The sequence below is a fragment of the Mustela nivalis genome (genome assembly GCF_964662115.1).
Source record: "Mustela nivalis genome assembly, contig: HAP1_SCAFFOLD_2260, whole genome shotgun sequence".
In the NCBI taxonomy this organism is placed as follows: Eukaryota; Metazoa; Chordata; class Mammalia; order Carnivora; family Mustelidae; genus Mustela; species Mustela nivalis.
In genome coordinates, this window is record NW_028134405.1 from 52,576 (window position 1) to 70,616 (window position 18,041).

Below are 18,041 nucleotides of genomic sequence, written 5' to 3' on the forward strand. Positions count from 1 at the left end.
ACACTTATTTGCCTTCAAAAACAAAAACAAATAAATAAAAAATAACTTCAAAAAATAAAAAATAACTTCAAAAAAAAAATGAAGCTTTATATTATTCTATCACTGAAGTAACTCAAAACAAATCATTGATTTCTACTTGAATTGACTCGTACCCAGGAAGCACAAAAATGAAAAAAATCTATAATCAAAAATAAATAAATAAAACTGTATGATAGAATTGGTAAGTTTTCTATCAATATTTCAACCTATAGATTGATCATCTGTAATACTTAATAACAAGTTAGTGTAGCACCACTAATTTTTCAGTTATGTATTATGTAAAGTAAGACTTCCATAATTTAAATGCAATTACAATCTTATATGACTGAACTCTTCAATTAATAATACTTTAAACATTGGAAAATTTCCTCAAAGCAGAAAATGCCTTCAGATTAGTCACTTCTTCATAGTAACTAATGAATGAAAGTCAAAAATTAAAATTAACAAAAGTGATGTTCTTTTCCCTAAAGCAAAATACTAAATTTAATATTTAATGTTTGGGGTATGCCTGGACGGCACAGTTAAGAATCGGACTTTTGGTTTCAGCTCAGGCTGTGATCTCGGGGTGGTGAGACTGAGCCCTGTGTCAGGCTCTGTGCTCAGCAGAGTCTGCTTAAGAGTCTCTCTCTCCTCCTCCCTCTGCCCTTCCTGCTTGTGCATGCACTCTCTCTCTCTCTCTTTCAAATAAATATATAAATATTTAATAAAAATTTGATGTTTTGTTCTTGCTTTCCCAGGTGATCTGATAATATAGTGCATTTAAAAGTGTTATGAAAAAACAGAGTTTAGCCTCTATGCTCTTCAGAATCTTACAAAAGGGCAAATGTGTATAACAAAGGACAATACAAAGACAGGAAGTAGTTCTTTAGTTGCAGTAATTTCTCTTATACCTTTATGTAAACATGCCACACCTTTCTTCTTGCACTAAGTACACTATAAAACACTTGTGCATGAATCACTTGAGATATTTTACCACTAACATTCAAATTGAGAGATGATTTAAAAGAAAGATGGACACCTACTAAAATCACCTTTAACACAGTTATAAAATGGAATCATATTTTGCAATAAAAACTTAATGAACTGCTATTAGCAACAACAGTGATGAACCTCAAAAAAGACCTTGAGCCAGTTCATACCTTAGAATTCCATTTATGCAATGATGAAAAACAGACAGATTGATCTATATTGACAGAAGTCAGAAAGGAAGAGTTCAGCAGGAAGGGAGGAAGGGGAGGTAATGGATGAGAAGGGGCCTCTGAAATGCTGGTAATACTCTATTCTCTGTTCTGGGGTGATGGCCACTTTTTAAACACAGATATATTCCCTTTATAAAAATGTATGAAACTGTGTAATTTTAAGTTACCTAAAGAAAAAAATTTTTTAGAACTAATGTTTTTCTATCAAATGATTTGCCAAAACTATTCAGAAATGTTAGTCTTTCTCAATGTAACCTTTGTACGCCATGACATGATCAGAAGAAATACATGACACAGCACTTACCTGTAATACTCCAAACACTAAACAACATTAAGCAACTGAACACACAGTTCAGTTCAAAAAAACACAAAGAAACGTCAGCTGCCTTACCTTTTCGACAGGGAGAAGCATCTGCAGCACCCGGACTGCAAACAGTGAAACACTGACAAAGGCCATTCGGTGGTGCACCAGCACGACCTCTGGTTGGTCCGAGCTCACTCCGCTTTTGTGGTAGCACACAGTATCTCCCAGGGACCCCAACACCACGAGCAGTTTTTCTTTCTGCAGACATTTAAACACGAAACAGGAAAAAAAAAATTTCAGGGATCCAGTATGGAAAATTTCACAGAGAATAATTTAAAATATTATGATTAAGAACAAAAACCAAAAAAATTTATTCCTCCCTATAAGAATAGCCTATACCAGGACGCCAGGGTGGCTCAGTCAGTTAAGCATCTGCTTCAGCTCAGGTCATGATCTCAGGGTCCTGGGATCGAGTCCCACATAGGGCTCCTTGCTCAGCGGGGAGTCTGCTTCTCCCTCTGCCTGCCGTTCCCCCTACTTTTACTTGTCCCCTCTCTCTGACAAATGAATAAATAAGTAAAATCTTAAAAAATAAAATAAAATAAAATAACCCATACCTGCTGAAGTAATTTAAAGCAGTACAAATGAAAACTAAGCACACCTAAAGTTTTTTCAAACAATATTTCTAACTAATAATGAATAAAAATAAACAAAATACCAAAGCTAAATGAAACATAAACTCCTAGTTTCTACTGCTTAATTATTCTAACTTCAAAAATCGGCATGCAGGGGCGCCTGGGTGGCTCAGTCATTAAGCGTCTGCCTTTGGCTCAGGTCATGATCCCAGGGTCCTGGGATCAAGCCCCATATTGGGCTCTCTGCTAGCAGGAGGCCTGCTTCTCCCCCTTCCACTCTCCCTGCTTGTGTCCTCTCTCACTGTGTCTCTCTCTGTCAAATGAATGAATAAAATCTTTTTTAAAAAATCGGCATGCGGGGCGCCTGGGTGGCTCAGTGGGTTAAGCCACTGCCTTCGGCTCAGGTCATGATCTCAGGGTCCTGGGATAGAGTCCCGCATCGGGCTCTCCGCTCAGCAGGGAGCCTGCTTCCCTCTCTCTCTCTCTGCCTGCCTCTCTACTTGTGATCTCTCTCTGTCAAATAAATAAATAAAATATTAAAAAAAAAATCAGCATGCGAAACTCTCATAAAGTACTTATTACTATATGGTTAACATAATGGCAAGTATAATGGGGGAAAATGCATTAGAACAAGAGACATCCCTAAACTCAAAATGATCCTAAAAAAAGAAATGAAACAGGGAAAGTCAGATCATTATAAAACAATTACATATAAAATTGCATGAACTCTCCATGTAAAAAGATTGTTTTAAGGCAAATGTTCTGCCATCATATATTTACAGGTAACTTAGTATTTAACTAGAAGTTATATCCTTTAAATTTAAAGGCATACATAAAATACCAAGAGAAAACTACAACATAGTTAACTTGCAACTCATAACAATACAGATCAAAATACATCTTACACATGCCGACATGCCCTCATAAACCAGCTGGTAAAAGGCCAGCATCTGTAAGATAGTAGAACAAACGAGCACTGGAGATCTCACACTCGCTTTTCCACTGAGAATATAGGCAAATAGAATAGGAAATAACCTGTAAACTAAGGATAAAAATGTATGCCAGAATTTTTTTTATTCAGGGATAAATATATTAGAAGCAAATCTAAAGGTATAAGGCCTAAAAAAAAATTATATAAAGGATCAAAGCCACAATAATGGCTATTATCAAAAATAATGGAAAACTGCAAGTGTTGGCAAAAATGTAGGGAAACTGGAATCTCTGTGCATTGCTGGTAAATATGTAAAATGGACAGGTCACTATGGAAACAGTGTGGCAGCTCCTCAAAAAATTAAATGTAAAAATACTACATAATCCAGCAAATTCACTTTTGCATAATATATCTATGAGAATTGAAAGCAGGGATTCGAATGCACACATGTACACCACTGTTCACAGGAACAGTATCCGCAATGGCCAAAAGGTGGAAATATATCTATCAACAGATGAACAGATAAACGAAATGTGGTATGCCCCATATATGTACAGTGAAATATTATTCAGCCTTAAAAAGGAATGAAATTCTTAAAAAAAAAAAAAGTACTGAAATTCTGACACATGACATAACATGGATGAGCTGTGAAAATATTATGCCAAGTAAAATACGCCAGATACAGAAAGAATGATATTTTGTCATTCACTACACTTACATGAGGAATCCTACAACAGTCAGACTCATAAAGAAAAACACACTGCCGTAGCTGCCAGGGGCTGGGGAAAAGAGTTACCGTGTGGGGTACAGAGTTTCAGTTTGAGATAATGGACAAGTTTTGAAGATAAACAGTGTGATTGTACAACAATGTGAATGTGAATGTATTTACTGACACTGAATTATATACTCAAAAAGGGTTAAAATGGTAAATTTTATGTTATATATTTTCTAACACATACACAAAACACAAATTACATAGATGAGAAAACATTATTTACATGGATCATTTGATAGTGTTGATTTTTAAAATAAACAAAATTAAAATTATGATACTTGTCAAATCATTGCAGAAGTAAAAAAGAAGAAAAAATATTCTATACAGTAAAAAAAAATTTAAATGGAAACAAAAGAAACAGCAAAAATTTTTGAGAAGACCATGCATTAACTGTGCTATAAAAAGTATAAATTTTCCTCTAAGTCAAATATGATTTCATGTTAAAGTAAAAACCAAAATAACTGATACATAAAAAGATACCTTCATTTTTGTGCATAAAAGGCTAAAAATTAAATATGTAGTGAAATACGAATAAAAAAATCTATGAAATAAGAATAACAAATAATTCAGGGGAAAAATTTAGATAAAAGGGGTCATATTTTCTGATGAAATGCATAATTAAGAGTAAAGACCCAATATGAGTTGTCTGTGGGATCTGAATAACATATAATATCAAGCAAAACCTGTCACTGAAAGAAAAATAGTCTTACAGGATTTAATCCAGTCATTTTTAACTTAATTCATAAATAAGAAGATACTAAGCTTTGACCATTTCAAAGAATACAACTCCTCATGTGTCCAAGAAACAGTGACAAAAACCATTTACTTAACAGAAAAGAAAACTTCAAAATATATTTAAAGGTATCTTCTCTAATCCAAAGAAAATAAAACTAAAAATTAATAAAATTTAAACCAGAAGCCATTATATTAATAACTACCAGTCTGACAAAAACAAACTAAAAACACAGAGACCATCTTACAATTCTGACATGCAATACTTCCACACAGCACCTCTCCATTACACCTACAAGCAACGTATCTGCTATTCAACATTAACTTAATTTAAAATCTCAGTATTGTCGAGCTTTTTCTAAAAATCTATTTATTTGTGAAACGATTTCAAGTAACCTTAATAATTCCAATGACACGTTGAATGCTTCTCAAGATAGTATAAAAAGAAAGTACTATGAAGAATCAGGCTTGCAATTTTCACCATTTCCAACATTTCTTCTAAGCAAAAAAAAAAAAGTTTGTTTTAATGTTTTAAAAAAAGAAAGGACTGAAAACAACAGAAACTGGTCCACAGTCTTAATTCGTTGGGCTAGAAATGTTCAAAATGCTGTGAAGTAGTTGATGGAGAGGGTGTGGGAGGCCAGTTTTCAGAGGATATTTATGGCTTTTACAAAAGAAAGTACAGAATTAAACAGAGTAGCAAAATATCCCAAATGTTCTCAATAAAACAGAATTGACAGTGCAAACACAATTTCTCCACTATCTGCACATTACAAAATAGGTGGTAGATCCTGTGAAGGCTCTGAAATAGGTAACTGGCTCGGGCTCTGCCCAGCCCCCGAACCCCCACGCCGCCCATGCTTCCAGCCCCACACTCCGTACTTCCTTCCCTCCTTCCTTTCCTGTGTGAACCTCCCCAGGCATTCTCCCGGGGAAGAGCAAGCCCGTCCTGCCTTCAGAACGGAGGCCGAACGACTCAGCACCAGGCAGCACACCCCCCAGCGCCCCCCCACCTTGAGTTCTATGCGGTATGGCTTGCATGGCCCCACCACACCTCCCTGTCGCCACCGCTATCCTGTCATTCCCTTCCCTTCTGCCAGATAAAACCCTACCTTCACTGCTTAGCCACATCATACTTCTAATTTAAGACTCAGCTCAGTAATGATTTACAGGAAGTGCCCCCGCCCCGAGATTCTAAGATGGGAGTGTTGTCAAGGCATCCCTGGCAATAAAACATGATTGAAAACCTAGACTCTAAAATGACCCTAAAAAAGAAAACTGAGCCTCCATTTCTTCATCTGTAACATGTGTTATCTGCCTTAGAGGGCCGTGATGATTCAGTGACTTCATAAACACAGAGTGCTTAGACGGGGTCTACAACAGAGTAACTGCTATCCTTCAATGACCCCTTGAAGTAAGTGTTATTCCTGTATGCTTACCTTGGTTTTACTGGTGTCAGAGCAGAAGTGTCTATCTTCCACAAAAGTGAAAAGGGCTGCCTCTTATTCATCCTGCACCCCCAGTGCCTAGCGTATAATGGGCAATCCAGAAATGTTTGGTGAACTAAAATAACCGTCTCTGAACTGATGGCAGCAGCAGGGGAGGCCTATGCTAATTAGAGATTCCACTCACCCAATTATAAATTCACAGTCGGCTTCACTTACCCTTACTGAGCCCTCACTGGGTACAAAGCACTTCTCTCTAGATGTGTTCGCAATGCTCTCAGCCCCACTTGAACTCCAACCAGCAATTCTCCAACATGCCTGAATAGCTAAGTCACCCACTCACAGCAAGTCAGATGGGAATGGGGAAGCAACGAGTCATGAAGGAGGAGAAAAAACTGTCTTTTATGACACCGCAATGACAGGAGCGAGAGAGGAGAAGGGCACAGCGTGAACGAATGGCAGACAGCCCCCAGGGGTCTGGGGTTATCTGGCATGAGGTAAAGATCCTCACTTCTTAAACCTAACTTACCATGTGAATGAAGTTCAAGCAGACTTGATTTCAATGGGAAGCAAAGAAGGGATGTCATACTCTAGGTCAACCTAACTTTTATAAGTGCTTAGCAAATTAATCTTAACAAAACAGTTCATTAAAATTCTTTTTCTTTTATTTACTTCACAGGAAATAAAAACATTCAGCGCAGGAGACTGGAGGGGGGGGTTTGCTTTTGACTATGCTTACACAAACTGAGCCATGGAGCTCCAGTCATGACTGTTACTAACACCATTGGGAAAAGTCTAGAGATCGGATTACATATCCTCAGGTGTCTACTTTCTGAATTGGTAGTAACACACTATTTTGTTCCTTTAACGACTCAACAAAAATACTGCTTCCATCTTCCTTTTTAAACTCGATAAAAGTAGGGACATTAAGAATTCTATTGTTTGCTTCTATTAATATATACCCAAAGGCATGAGATTTTTTCCTTAGGAGGCATTCATTCTTTTAAACAAGTAAAAGTAAATCAAACATAATTTTAAGCAGTACTGTTTTATTTAACATTTCTATCATACCAATTGGCACTTCTACAACAGATTTAACCTTTAAAGTAAAAATAATTCATTGAATCATAAAAGATCAGCAGCCAAAAGTTAAAAGTGAATGACTAACTTTTACAGATAAATGTTCTGGCCAAGAAAATTCAAGTTAATTTAAGAAGCAACCGATAAAACATTCTTCACACTTCTAAGAAAAAAATCACTTGTTGAAAAACTTCAATATGTGAAAATCTTCAAAAAGTACTACCAAATAGTATGATAACCTTAAGGACTAAAGAAAAACTAAGATTAAGAACTATTATTCCTATATTATGGGTAAAGAAATTGAAGGACTTAAAACAATGTATTATACCTATTATAAATAGGTGTTTCTCTTTTCAAGAGGGGGGTGTGTGTGTGTCTTAAGGTTTGGGTTTTCCACACACAGGTATTGGTATTAAGTAAACATCAGTATTTTCTTTGTTTTTTAGGTTCTAACCTCTATTTACAAGGATCAGACAGTCCTAACACAGTTTAATACAACAAAGACAGACCTAGGTCAAAATAACATAAAGAGAAAAAAACCAGCAACTCAGGGAATTAACATATATTTTTGTAATTAATAAATTTTGCTTCTGCTTCTCTGACAAGGCAAGCATTTAAAAAGAGAGAGAGACATGTTACCAATTTAGATTAATACAAGAGATAGAATATCAGTTCTTCAAAGAAATCACTTGATAATTTTAAGACAGAAGGTGTAAAATGACAAATGATTTATGACATATTGAAATGTAAGAAAGAACATGATTTCCATTTACATAGAGACATACTGCTAGTTTACACATTTAAGAAAATATTAAGAAAATAATAGGTTGTAACCTAACATTCCTGAGTTCCCTATACACATGTTGATCACTCATGTGAAATATTACTTATCAAAACATTTTCAGAAAAATACATAAATAAAACCATATTCTCCAAAACTATCTTCTCTACTGAAATACAAATAGCAAAGAACATGGCATCGAGTAATAAAATGAACTACTGATACACACATCAACATGGCAGCATCTCAGAGTAATCCTACTGAAAGAGAGCAGACAAAAAAGCATATGAATTCTACATAGAAAATGCAAACTAATCTATATCAAGTATATCCATACGTCAATGTATCAAGAAACTTTTTAAAACACCTGCAACTTATATTAATGAAGTTGCTAAATACCCACACATAAATATATTCACACACATACATATGAATAAACAATAAATAATGTACAAAATCTATATGAGAAAAATATTCTTGAAAGACAAAAAAGTAGACTTCAAGAAATGGAAAGATAGAGCATGTTTTTCCTAAGGTGTGAAGAAAATCTTTCTATGATCCAAAATCTAGAACGGATTAAAAAAAAAAAAACCTGACAAAGCCAGCTATATAAAAATTCACATGTGAAGGGGTTCCTGTAACTCAGTCGGTTAGGCGTCCAACTCTAGATTTTGGCTCAGGTCATGCTCTCAAGACTGTGGGATGGAGCCCTCGCTCAGTGGGGAGTCTGCTGAAGACTCTCTCTCTGCCTCTCCGTCTACCCCTCCCATCTGTGCTCACACTCTCTCTCTCAAATCAATAAATCTTTTCAAAAAATCAAACAAATGAGTAGAAGATGTTGCACTCACCAAAGCATCAGTAGGAAAGTCAAGAAGGAAGGGAGGCAGGGACGGATGGAGGAGAGGAGGGTGGAGGAGAGGAGAGGAAAGAAGGCAGGCGGACAGGCCGGAGGAAATAAAACGGCAGCTTGTCTTGGAAAGTCAATGTCCCTTTAATATATAAAAGAACAAAAGACCAATGACCCAAGAGATAAATGGATGAAAAATGGATAAATGCCCGGACTATTTACAGAAAAAGAAAAGAGAAGAGCAAATTAATACTACACTGACATACCGTATCTCACTTACCAGAATGGCAAAAATCTGAGGTTTGACTATAAACCCTACTACTGAGTGTGTAGGAGAAAACACCTTCCAATAAACTGCTGGTCAGTGAATGAAATGGTTATACAGGAGAATGCAACAATATCTAAGATTTAAAATACACATAGTTTTTCAATTTAAGTATAGTTGACACACAGTGTTACATTTAGATTCAGGTATACAACACAGTGATTCCACAACTGTATACTCTGTGCTATGCTCACCAGTATAGCAACCTGTCACCATATAATGCTATTAAAGTATCACTGATCATATTCCCTATGGTGTACTGCTGTACCTTTCACCCCCACAAATTAGACAATCCCTAACTAGAAGCCTGTACCTCTCACTCCCCTTCATCCATTTTGCTGGTCCCCACAACCACCCTTCCTCTGACAACTGTTTTGATGTGCAACAATCTTAACTTAAAGAAATCTACCCTAGAGACACACTTGTACACGTATGAAATGACATATGCACGTTATTCACAGCACACAATTTGTATTAGCAATTGTGTCCAACAATAGGAGACTAGCGAGGGACGCCTGGGTGGCTCAGTTGGTTAAGCAGCTGCCTTCGGCTCAGGTCATGATCCCAGCGTCCTGGGATCGAGTCCCACATCGGGCTCCTTGCTCCGCAGGGAGCCTGCTTCTCCCTCTGACTCTGCCTTCCACTCTGTCTGCCTGTGCTCACTTTCGCTCGTGCTCTCTCTCTGACAAATAAATAAAATCTTAAAAAAAAAAAAAAAAATAGGAGACTGGCGAATAAACACACACTGAGACACTTGTAGCCTATAAAACAGAATGATGAACACCTCCACGTATGGACATGAAATATCTCCATACCTATTATTCCATGCACACGGGATATATTTTTAAGGTCTAAGAACAAGGTGGAAAACCACATGTGACATACTACCTCTTATGTAAGGTCTGAGAAGAGCAGTGACAATCTACATGCTTACTTGCTTATATTTGCAAAAACGAAAATAAAAATGGGAAAAATGAACAGAGAACAGGATGACAGGGGAACATCTCTGAATTACATGTTTATGAGAAAATAATTCCCAAAAGTAAAAATAAATTAAAACAAATATAACCATATAAGAAATTGTTAACAGAGAAAAGAATTCTTTCAAGTGACTTTGATGTACATTTTTTGACTGTATATTCCTTTTTCTTTTAAAGATTTTATTCATTTATTTTAGAGGGAGAGAAAGTACATGCAAGAGAGAGCTTGAGTGGGGGGAGAGGCAGAGGGAGAATCTCAAGCAGACTGTACGCTCAGCACAGAGCCCCACACAGGGCTCAACCTCGTGACTCTAAGATAATCACCTGAGTTGAATCAAGAGTGTGGTGCTCAACCACCTGAGCCACCCAGGTGCCTCTTGACTGCATATTCTTAGTGAGATTTAGTCTGAGTCAAAAAGAACTGCCAAGAAATCTTGACCATTATCAGTCAGTGACCACAATGATACTAACACCGCTATTCTGAAATTACTTAGTTATGTGCTGAAGGTTAGAGCTAATAACTTTATTGCCAAAAACTAAGACTTTCTATGAGCAACAGTACAAAATATGAGCAAGGAAATATAAGGTTAAAATCAGAAAAATATCAATCTAAGTTCATTTTTTAAAATATATTATTTCCTAGTTCAATTACTAAAAAAAAAAAAATTGTAAGACAATAGCTATAAGGACCCCATTGCCCTGTTTTTAGTCTCAGTATATATATCCCCTCCATGACAAGTAACCAGAATAATTAGTTAAAGTAACCAGAATTTCTAGTGAAATGGTTTGTTCCAGAATGCACAAAATAAGCCTGGGACATAGTGGTTAGAAAGAAAGCTTTCAAAGACTAATGAGACAATGAAACCAGCTTAAAAGGACCAAAATAAAATAAAAAGGAAATCACTGATCCTCACCATATCTATAGCAAAAAGGCTGTTGTCATCCCAGATGTCTTCTGAAATCGCTTCACCAATAAGTATCAGATCCTCTGCAAGCAATTCCAGAACTCTTATTATCACTTGTCTACTACCTAGATATATAAACAGGAGAGAATTTAAAAAGTTAACTTTCAAATGAACTGCTACATAGCATATTGCTCAATCCTCTAGTCATGCCCACAAACTCCTATTTCTCTTTTTATTTCTTGATGTCTTTAGAATCACTGAAAGAGATGAATAGGGATGTCACAATCTATAACAACCATTAACACCTCTGTTGCAATCACAATACTATTTACAACAAATTCAATGTGCTCATAAATGAGAAAGATGTTCAAAAAGAAAGTAGCAAAATCTAACTAAAAATACTGTGAGGTAGATTAAAATTTTGCTAATCCAGAGACTTTCCATGTTACATGTAATATATAACAAAGCACCAGGTTAGGTTTAGAAAATGCATTCTCTGAAACTTAGCACTAGAAGGCCCTTGTCAGAAGTTGCACTGGACAACTAAAGGAATAAATGTGCATGATGGCATTTCCTGAAGAAATGTCAAGAAAATCCATCTCAAACAGGTTATCAAGCCTCTATGGACTTAAAACTCTATAAAAATTCCAAAAGAGGGGCACGTGGGTGGCTCAGTTAGTTGAGGATCTGACTCTTGATTTCTGCTCAGATCATGACCTCTGGGTCCTGGGATAGAGCCCCAAGTCAGGCTCCCTGCTCAGCATGGACTATACTTAAGGATTCTCTCTACCCAACCACCCCGCCCCACCCCGCCCTGCCCCCTTGCTCATATGCACTCACTTTTTCCCTCTCTCTCTCTCTAAAATAAATAAGTCTTAAAAAAAAAAAAAATTCCAAAGAAACTGTTCTGTCACACCCACCAAAGCAATCCCTTTTCTCCACAGAGACAGAATAACAAAGGAACTCTACTATCCATTAGGTGAACATTCATTCAAGACTTCCCACACACCAAAGGTCAGTTTCCAATGACTAAAAGTAAAGCAAACTACAAGATCGTAAGGGTCTAGAGTAATTGTCCCATTAGAACAGCTGGAGCAAGTCCTCTTAGAAACCTCTTATGATATTGAACAATTACAAATTATGCAATAATTTACCACAAAAGGGCAAGAGAACATTTAGAAAATTTTATGTACCAAGCTATAGCTTTATAATTATCAATCTAACTTTTTACAGCAAATTAAGAAAAGGTTAAGTGAGAAATCATTAAATCTAAAACTGTTCTCAGTACAGCATGCAGACAAACATATATACTTTCTGATGCCAAAGTTCAGCCTTTCTTTATTTCACACTACTAGTACATGAATTAATATGTGCTTCTAACTCCTGGAAGCAGAGTTACTCAGTCAGTGCTAAGTTAGGGTTATTTGGGTTTCCTCGGGATAGAAACATTTTTTTTTTTAAAGATTTTATTTATTTATTTGACGGAGAGAAATCACAAGTAGATGGAGAGGCAGGCAGAGAGAGAGAGAGGGAAGCAGGCTCCCTGCTGAGCAGAGAGCCTGATGCGGGACTCAATCCCAGGACCCTGAGAACATGACCTGAGCCAAAGGCAGTGGCTTAACCCACTGAGCCATCCAGGCGCCCCGGGATAGAAACATTTTTAATGCTTCCCCAATATAGACCTCTGCCCTGCTTCCCACCCCACTACACCACCAAGCAGGCAAAAATTAGACAGTGCTTGAGAAATCATTGAAATAGAATACATTTTTTTAATTGAGCCTGTACAGATCATAAAATACATATCCTGTTTATCTTGTATTTATATCTTGACAAGTTTATCAACTACTGAAAATGTATAGTTAGAGAACAAAAAAATCGTTACTGCTTCCAAACCTTTTTGTACCTCACAAAATGCTAAGTGCTTAGGAGCATTGGACACTGGCTTCAGAAGAACCTTGGTTCAAGGTTTTTAGCTGTTTTAGCTGTTTGACTTTGGATAAGTTTCTAAACCACTCTAAGCCTCAGTTTTCTCATGTGTGAAACGGGGATGAAAGTAGGAACTCCCTTTTTGGGGAAGGTACAGTGGGATGGCGAGAGAAATGCATGAAACCACGCACACGAAGCCGGCGGGAACTGCTGTTCTAGTCCTAAAGTCTCTGGAACACTGGTCGTATTATTACTGTTACTATCACACTTCACTAAAATTACAACTATATTACAATGGATACTTAAGTACTTGAGTATATCTTTGCAGATTTACCCAGCACATTTGACAGAAAGAGCAACCGCAGAATGCTAGGTTTCTTGAGTTTGGGTTTTTTTTTTTTTCCTTAGAAAAAGAAATAATTGCAAAGGTAAGAATCCAGTTTGGGGGTTGTTTTTCACATTTTCATGGCTTAACTATAAACTGAGTGGGAAAACTGAGCAACTGAGAGCAACTCAACAAGTTTCCAAAGGGCGTAAGCCAAAGAGTTTTTTATCCTGCTCCATTAATGCTGGCCCACCTTCTCTAACTTACTCTGGCTGCACTGTTTGTTCAGTGCTTACGTTTCAAACAGCCATACAGAAATGGAATCCTGTGCAATAAAAGTCATAAATGGAAGGGAATACTCCATCTAAACACTGGTCACAGCATCCACATTTAATAAGACTTTATTAAGTGCTTAAGAATTTGTATCCCAGAGGCGCCTGGGTGGCTCAGTCGGTTAAGCATCTGCCTTTGGCTCAGGTCATGATCCTGGGCTCCTGGGATCCAGTCCGGTGTGCCAGGCTCCCTGCTCGGCAGCGGAGTGTGCTCCACCCTCTGCCCCTCCCTTCCGCTCAGGCTCGCATGTGTGCTCTCTCTCTTTCTCTCAAAAAAATTAATAAAATTTAAAAAAAAAAAAGGAAAAGAAAAATTTGTATCCTAAAACATAAGTAAATACAGATTCTAAATGTCATAACTTAGGTGAAAAGAAAAATCCCTGAAAACAGACAAAACAAAGACAAATTATATAAAAAGAACTGTAACTTCAAAAACTAACCTGTTCTTAAGAGAGGAACTGCTGATTCCAGGATAGAGACACAGAACTGGGGAAGACTGAGCTGCTGGAACTGCAGCTCCAGCGTGTCTTCCGTCTCCAGCTCCGGCAGATCTATGTGTACCACATCCAAAGGCGAATGCACAGATACCCGAGAGTTCACCGGAACACGACCACTACTTCCACTGCAAAATAAACAAAGGATAATCCTCGAATGTGGAGACAGCCCACAAATAGGTTTACTGCCTCTCGGCCGTCTGGCATGTAAGAAGCTTCACAATGGACACAACATGCAACAAGCCTGCTCAGATTTGAGAAACCCTGACAAATTTATAAGATTAAATTCCATAACGAGGAGTTGAAATTGTAAATGAAACCAAAATGCATCTATATATTGCTTTTCAAAATGATGTTCTTAAAATTCCTGTAAGAGCAATCAACATTAGCACTAATAACCCATTCGTTTCTAAAGATCAAGCCAATCCACAGCAAAGTTCTTCTGTAATCAACTTACAGAGGCAAAACTAAATCATTTACTTTCCTAGATTTTCTGTGATTTTCACCAAATGTTCCAAGTAAGCCAATGTTAGCAACTGAAGAATGCTAAAAAAATGCCAGAAAAACATGAGGAGAAGGGGATTACTTCATTTAGTATATTCAACATCACATCATGATTTTGAAATTATACCAAAAAGTGGAACATCCCATCTTTCTTGACCTTCTTCATAAAGAATTCTGACCTTGGGTGTCAAATGATGGGACGGGGATAAAATGCTATAGAAAGGCCTGAACCTCACATTTACAAAAGACCTCAAATTTTTTACTTTTAACGTTATCCATAATTGAAGCTGAATCACAAATACACTAATGCTACTAATCATGTAAAACTTCCAAAATTTAAAACATGTTCTGTCATTTCTTCAATTTCAAAAATGCAAAACATGAAAAGGAGGTGGGCTTCCCTCAAACTCTAAAAGGCTCCATGAGGAAGGTATTCGGCGAGGAGTGAAAAGATATAACCATGAAGCACACTAGATACATCTCAGAGAATGAGGTAGAAAGGCTTTATAAGGGTAAAGAGAAAACCGTGTCTGACCAACACCCGCTCCTACAGAAGGATTAGGCACGAGCTCTCAGATCATACTGTTCAAACCCCTGCCCTCCTCTTCACCAACTGTATAAACTGGGATAAGGCTCATTGCCTTTCCAAACCAGGTTTGTCTGAAATGATGATGAAGATAATACCAATGCCATTACAGGACTGTCAGGAGGACAACTAAAGGAGATAAAGCATGTACAGCCCTTGGCGTAACACCAAGCATGCAGACAGCGTGAATCAGTGTCCGAGTGTAGCAGCAGCAGTGATATGAGTAAAGAATCACTCCAACAATGAGTGCTCAGCTCACCGAGCATTTATTAAAACAGCACCAAGGAAGAAACTAGTATGTCTATAAGATGCTTGTAGCCTAAGGATGAGGTAACACACAAATACCACACCAATCCCCTTAAATTGATTATAAAAAATTGATATATAAAAATCTGTATTTATATAAATAAGTAAAATTCCGTAAATTGTGCATTGGAAAGGAATGTTTTAGTCTCTCTTCATTCCCTTTAATAGTAATACTGATTCATTTAAATTATGATTAAACTTACATATGACGGTTTGAAATACCATCAAAATGTATCTATCATTTAAAGCTATGCTTTCAGGGACGCCTGGGTGGCTCAGTTGGTTAAGCAGCTGCCTTCGGCTCAGGTCATGATCCTGGCATCCTGGGATCGAGTCCCACATCGGGCTCCTTGCTCTGCAGGGAGCCTGCTTCTCCCTCTGCCTCTGCCTGCCATTCTGTCTGCCTGTGCTCTCTCTCTCTCTGATAAATAAATAAAATCTTTATAAAGCTATGCTTTTAAACTAGATCACATTTCACCTGTGGCTAATAAAAACAACTTAAAAGGCCAGAATCTTCACTATTTTTTAATAAAATAAAAAAGAAAAGAAAATATCATTGACTACGTACCATATGGAATCAAAGTACTACTTTGTGAACACCTTTTTTTTGAAAGGGACACACACACAGGCGTACACACATGCAAACATACATACACACATATGTAAAAGCATGTGACTGTGTATGGCATATTGAATTCAATGTAATATGATTTCTTACTGTGGGTTATGGTCAAAAAAGTATGAAAACCACTGATTCAACACAAGGCCAATACTTGTGGTAGTGCTCCGAAAGACAAGACAGAGAAAAATTATTAATCTCCCTCTGAGATTAAAACACACACACGCGTTAACTGGGCTTTTCAGGGTTCACCTGGAAGACACGGCATCCCAATCCTGGCCATCTCCTCTGGGTCGCTGGCCTGTGCGTCCAACCACAGAAGGCCGGGGACTACTGCTTCCTGGAGAAGGATTCTGGGAATGATGAGCAACTCTAACTTCATGACAGTAAGACAAAGAAGAATTTTGGGAAACGACATCTGAGGGGGAGAAAAGAATGAAATTATCCCTCAATAGCAACAAATGATGATTATACAGCTTTTATATGTCATTCTTCCAAAAAACATTAACAAAGTTAAGATAGTAGAAACACTTCTACTAAGGTGAAAGTAAAGGTCAACCTTTTCTGAAAGTACTCAGTTAGCACATTTAGATTTATAACTAACTGACCTGATTACATGTAGCCTTCTAGCCAGCATAATTGACTTATAACATCCAGGACTGCCAAAGCAGAATAAAAGGTCATGCACTCCCCTGCTCGAAATTCTACGAGAAACTCTACCTCAAAGCACATATAAAAAAGAAATCAAAGGGGCGCCTGGGTGGTTCAGTGGGTTAAAGCCTCTGCCTTCAGTTCAGATCGTGGTTCCAGGGTCCTGGGACCAAGCCCCGCATTGGGCTGCTTGGTGGGGAGCCTGCTTCCTCCTCTTTCTCTGCCTGCCTCTCTGCCTACTTGTGATCTCTGTCTGTCAAATAAATAAATAAATCTTTTTTTATTTTTTTATTTTAAAGGAAATCAAGGGACGCCTGATGGCTCAGTAGGTTAAGTCTCTGCCTTCGGCTCAGGTCATGATCCCAGGGTCCTGGAATGGAGCCCCACATCGGGCTCTCTGCTCAGCAGGAAGCCTGCTTCCCCCTGCCCCAGCCTGCCTCTCTGCCCACTTGTGATCTCTGTCTGTTAAATAAATAAATAAAATCTTAAAAAAAAAAAAAAATGAACTCAAAAATGAACTGAAACCAAATGTAAAAAGGAACTCAAAAAATAAGCCTATATATGAGAGTTAAAACCATAAAGCTCTTAGCAGAAAATATAGAAGTAAACCTTCATGATCTTGGATTGGCAATACATGAAACCAAAAGCAGGACCAAAGAAAACAAAGATAAACTGGACTTCATCAAAATCAAAAACTTTTGTGCATCAAAGGACATTATCAAGAAACTGAAAACCTACAGACTGAAAAAAAATATTTGCAGATCATGTATCTAAAATAGACTTAAAATCAGGGTATATAAAGAACTCCTAAAACTCAACAAGAAAACAAGCAAACAAACAAACAAAAACTCAAAAAACCACGGGCACGTGGGTGTGTCAGTCGGTTGAGCTTCCAGCTCTTGATTTTGGCTCAGGTCAGGATGTCATGGTCATAAGATAAAATCCCACCTCGGGCTCCAAGCTCAGCAAGGAATCTGCTTGAGATTTTCTCTCTCTTTCTGCCCCACTCTCCCCTCAAACCTCCCACAACGCTCTCCCTCTCTCTAAAATAAGTAAATAAGGGGAAGCTCAGTTGGTTAAGCAGCTGTGTACAGTTTGGGTTGTGATCTCGGGGTCCTGGAATTGAGCCCTGCATCAGGCTCCCTGCTTAGCTGGGAGTTTGCTTCTCCCTTTCCCTTCTGCCTACCTGTGCTCTCTATCTCTCTCAAATAAATAAATCTTTAAAAAAATAATAAAATAAAATAAGTAAATAAAAATCTTAAAAACGAAAAAACAAAAAACATCCAATTTAGAAAATGGGCAAAGACTTAAAAAGACAGT

General features: G+C 37.5%; 1 protein-coding gene across 1 annotated transcript in view; it reads right to left on the reverse strand.

The window, feature by feature from the left end:
* The window catches only part of LOC309858361 (rotatin-like), a gene marked incomplete at its 3' end in the record, with an annotated part of 60,999 nt that extends 44,515 nt beyond the window's left edge, over positions 1-16,484 (reverse strand). Inside the window, exons 1-4 of the mRNA XM_082751046.1 lie at positions 16,323-16,484; positions 14,002-14,183; positions 10,988-11,103; positions 1,630-1,800 (exon numbers count right to left, since the gene is read on the reverse strand). Of these exons, the coding sequence (XP_082607172.1) occupies positions 1,630-1,800; positions 10,988-10,990 (174 nt within the window). The remainder of the gene's footprint in view (positions 1-1,629; positions 1,801-10,987; positions 11,104-14,001; positions 14,184-16,322) is intronic.
* Between the last annotated feature and the right edge of the window lie 1,557 nt (positions 16,485-18,041).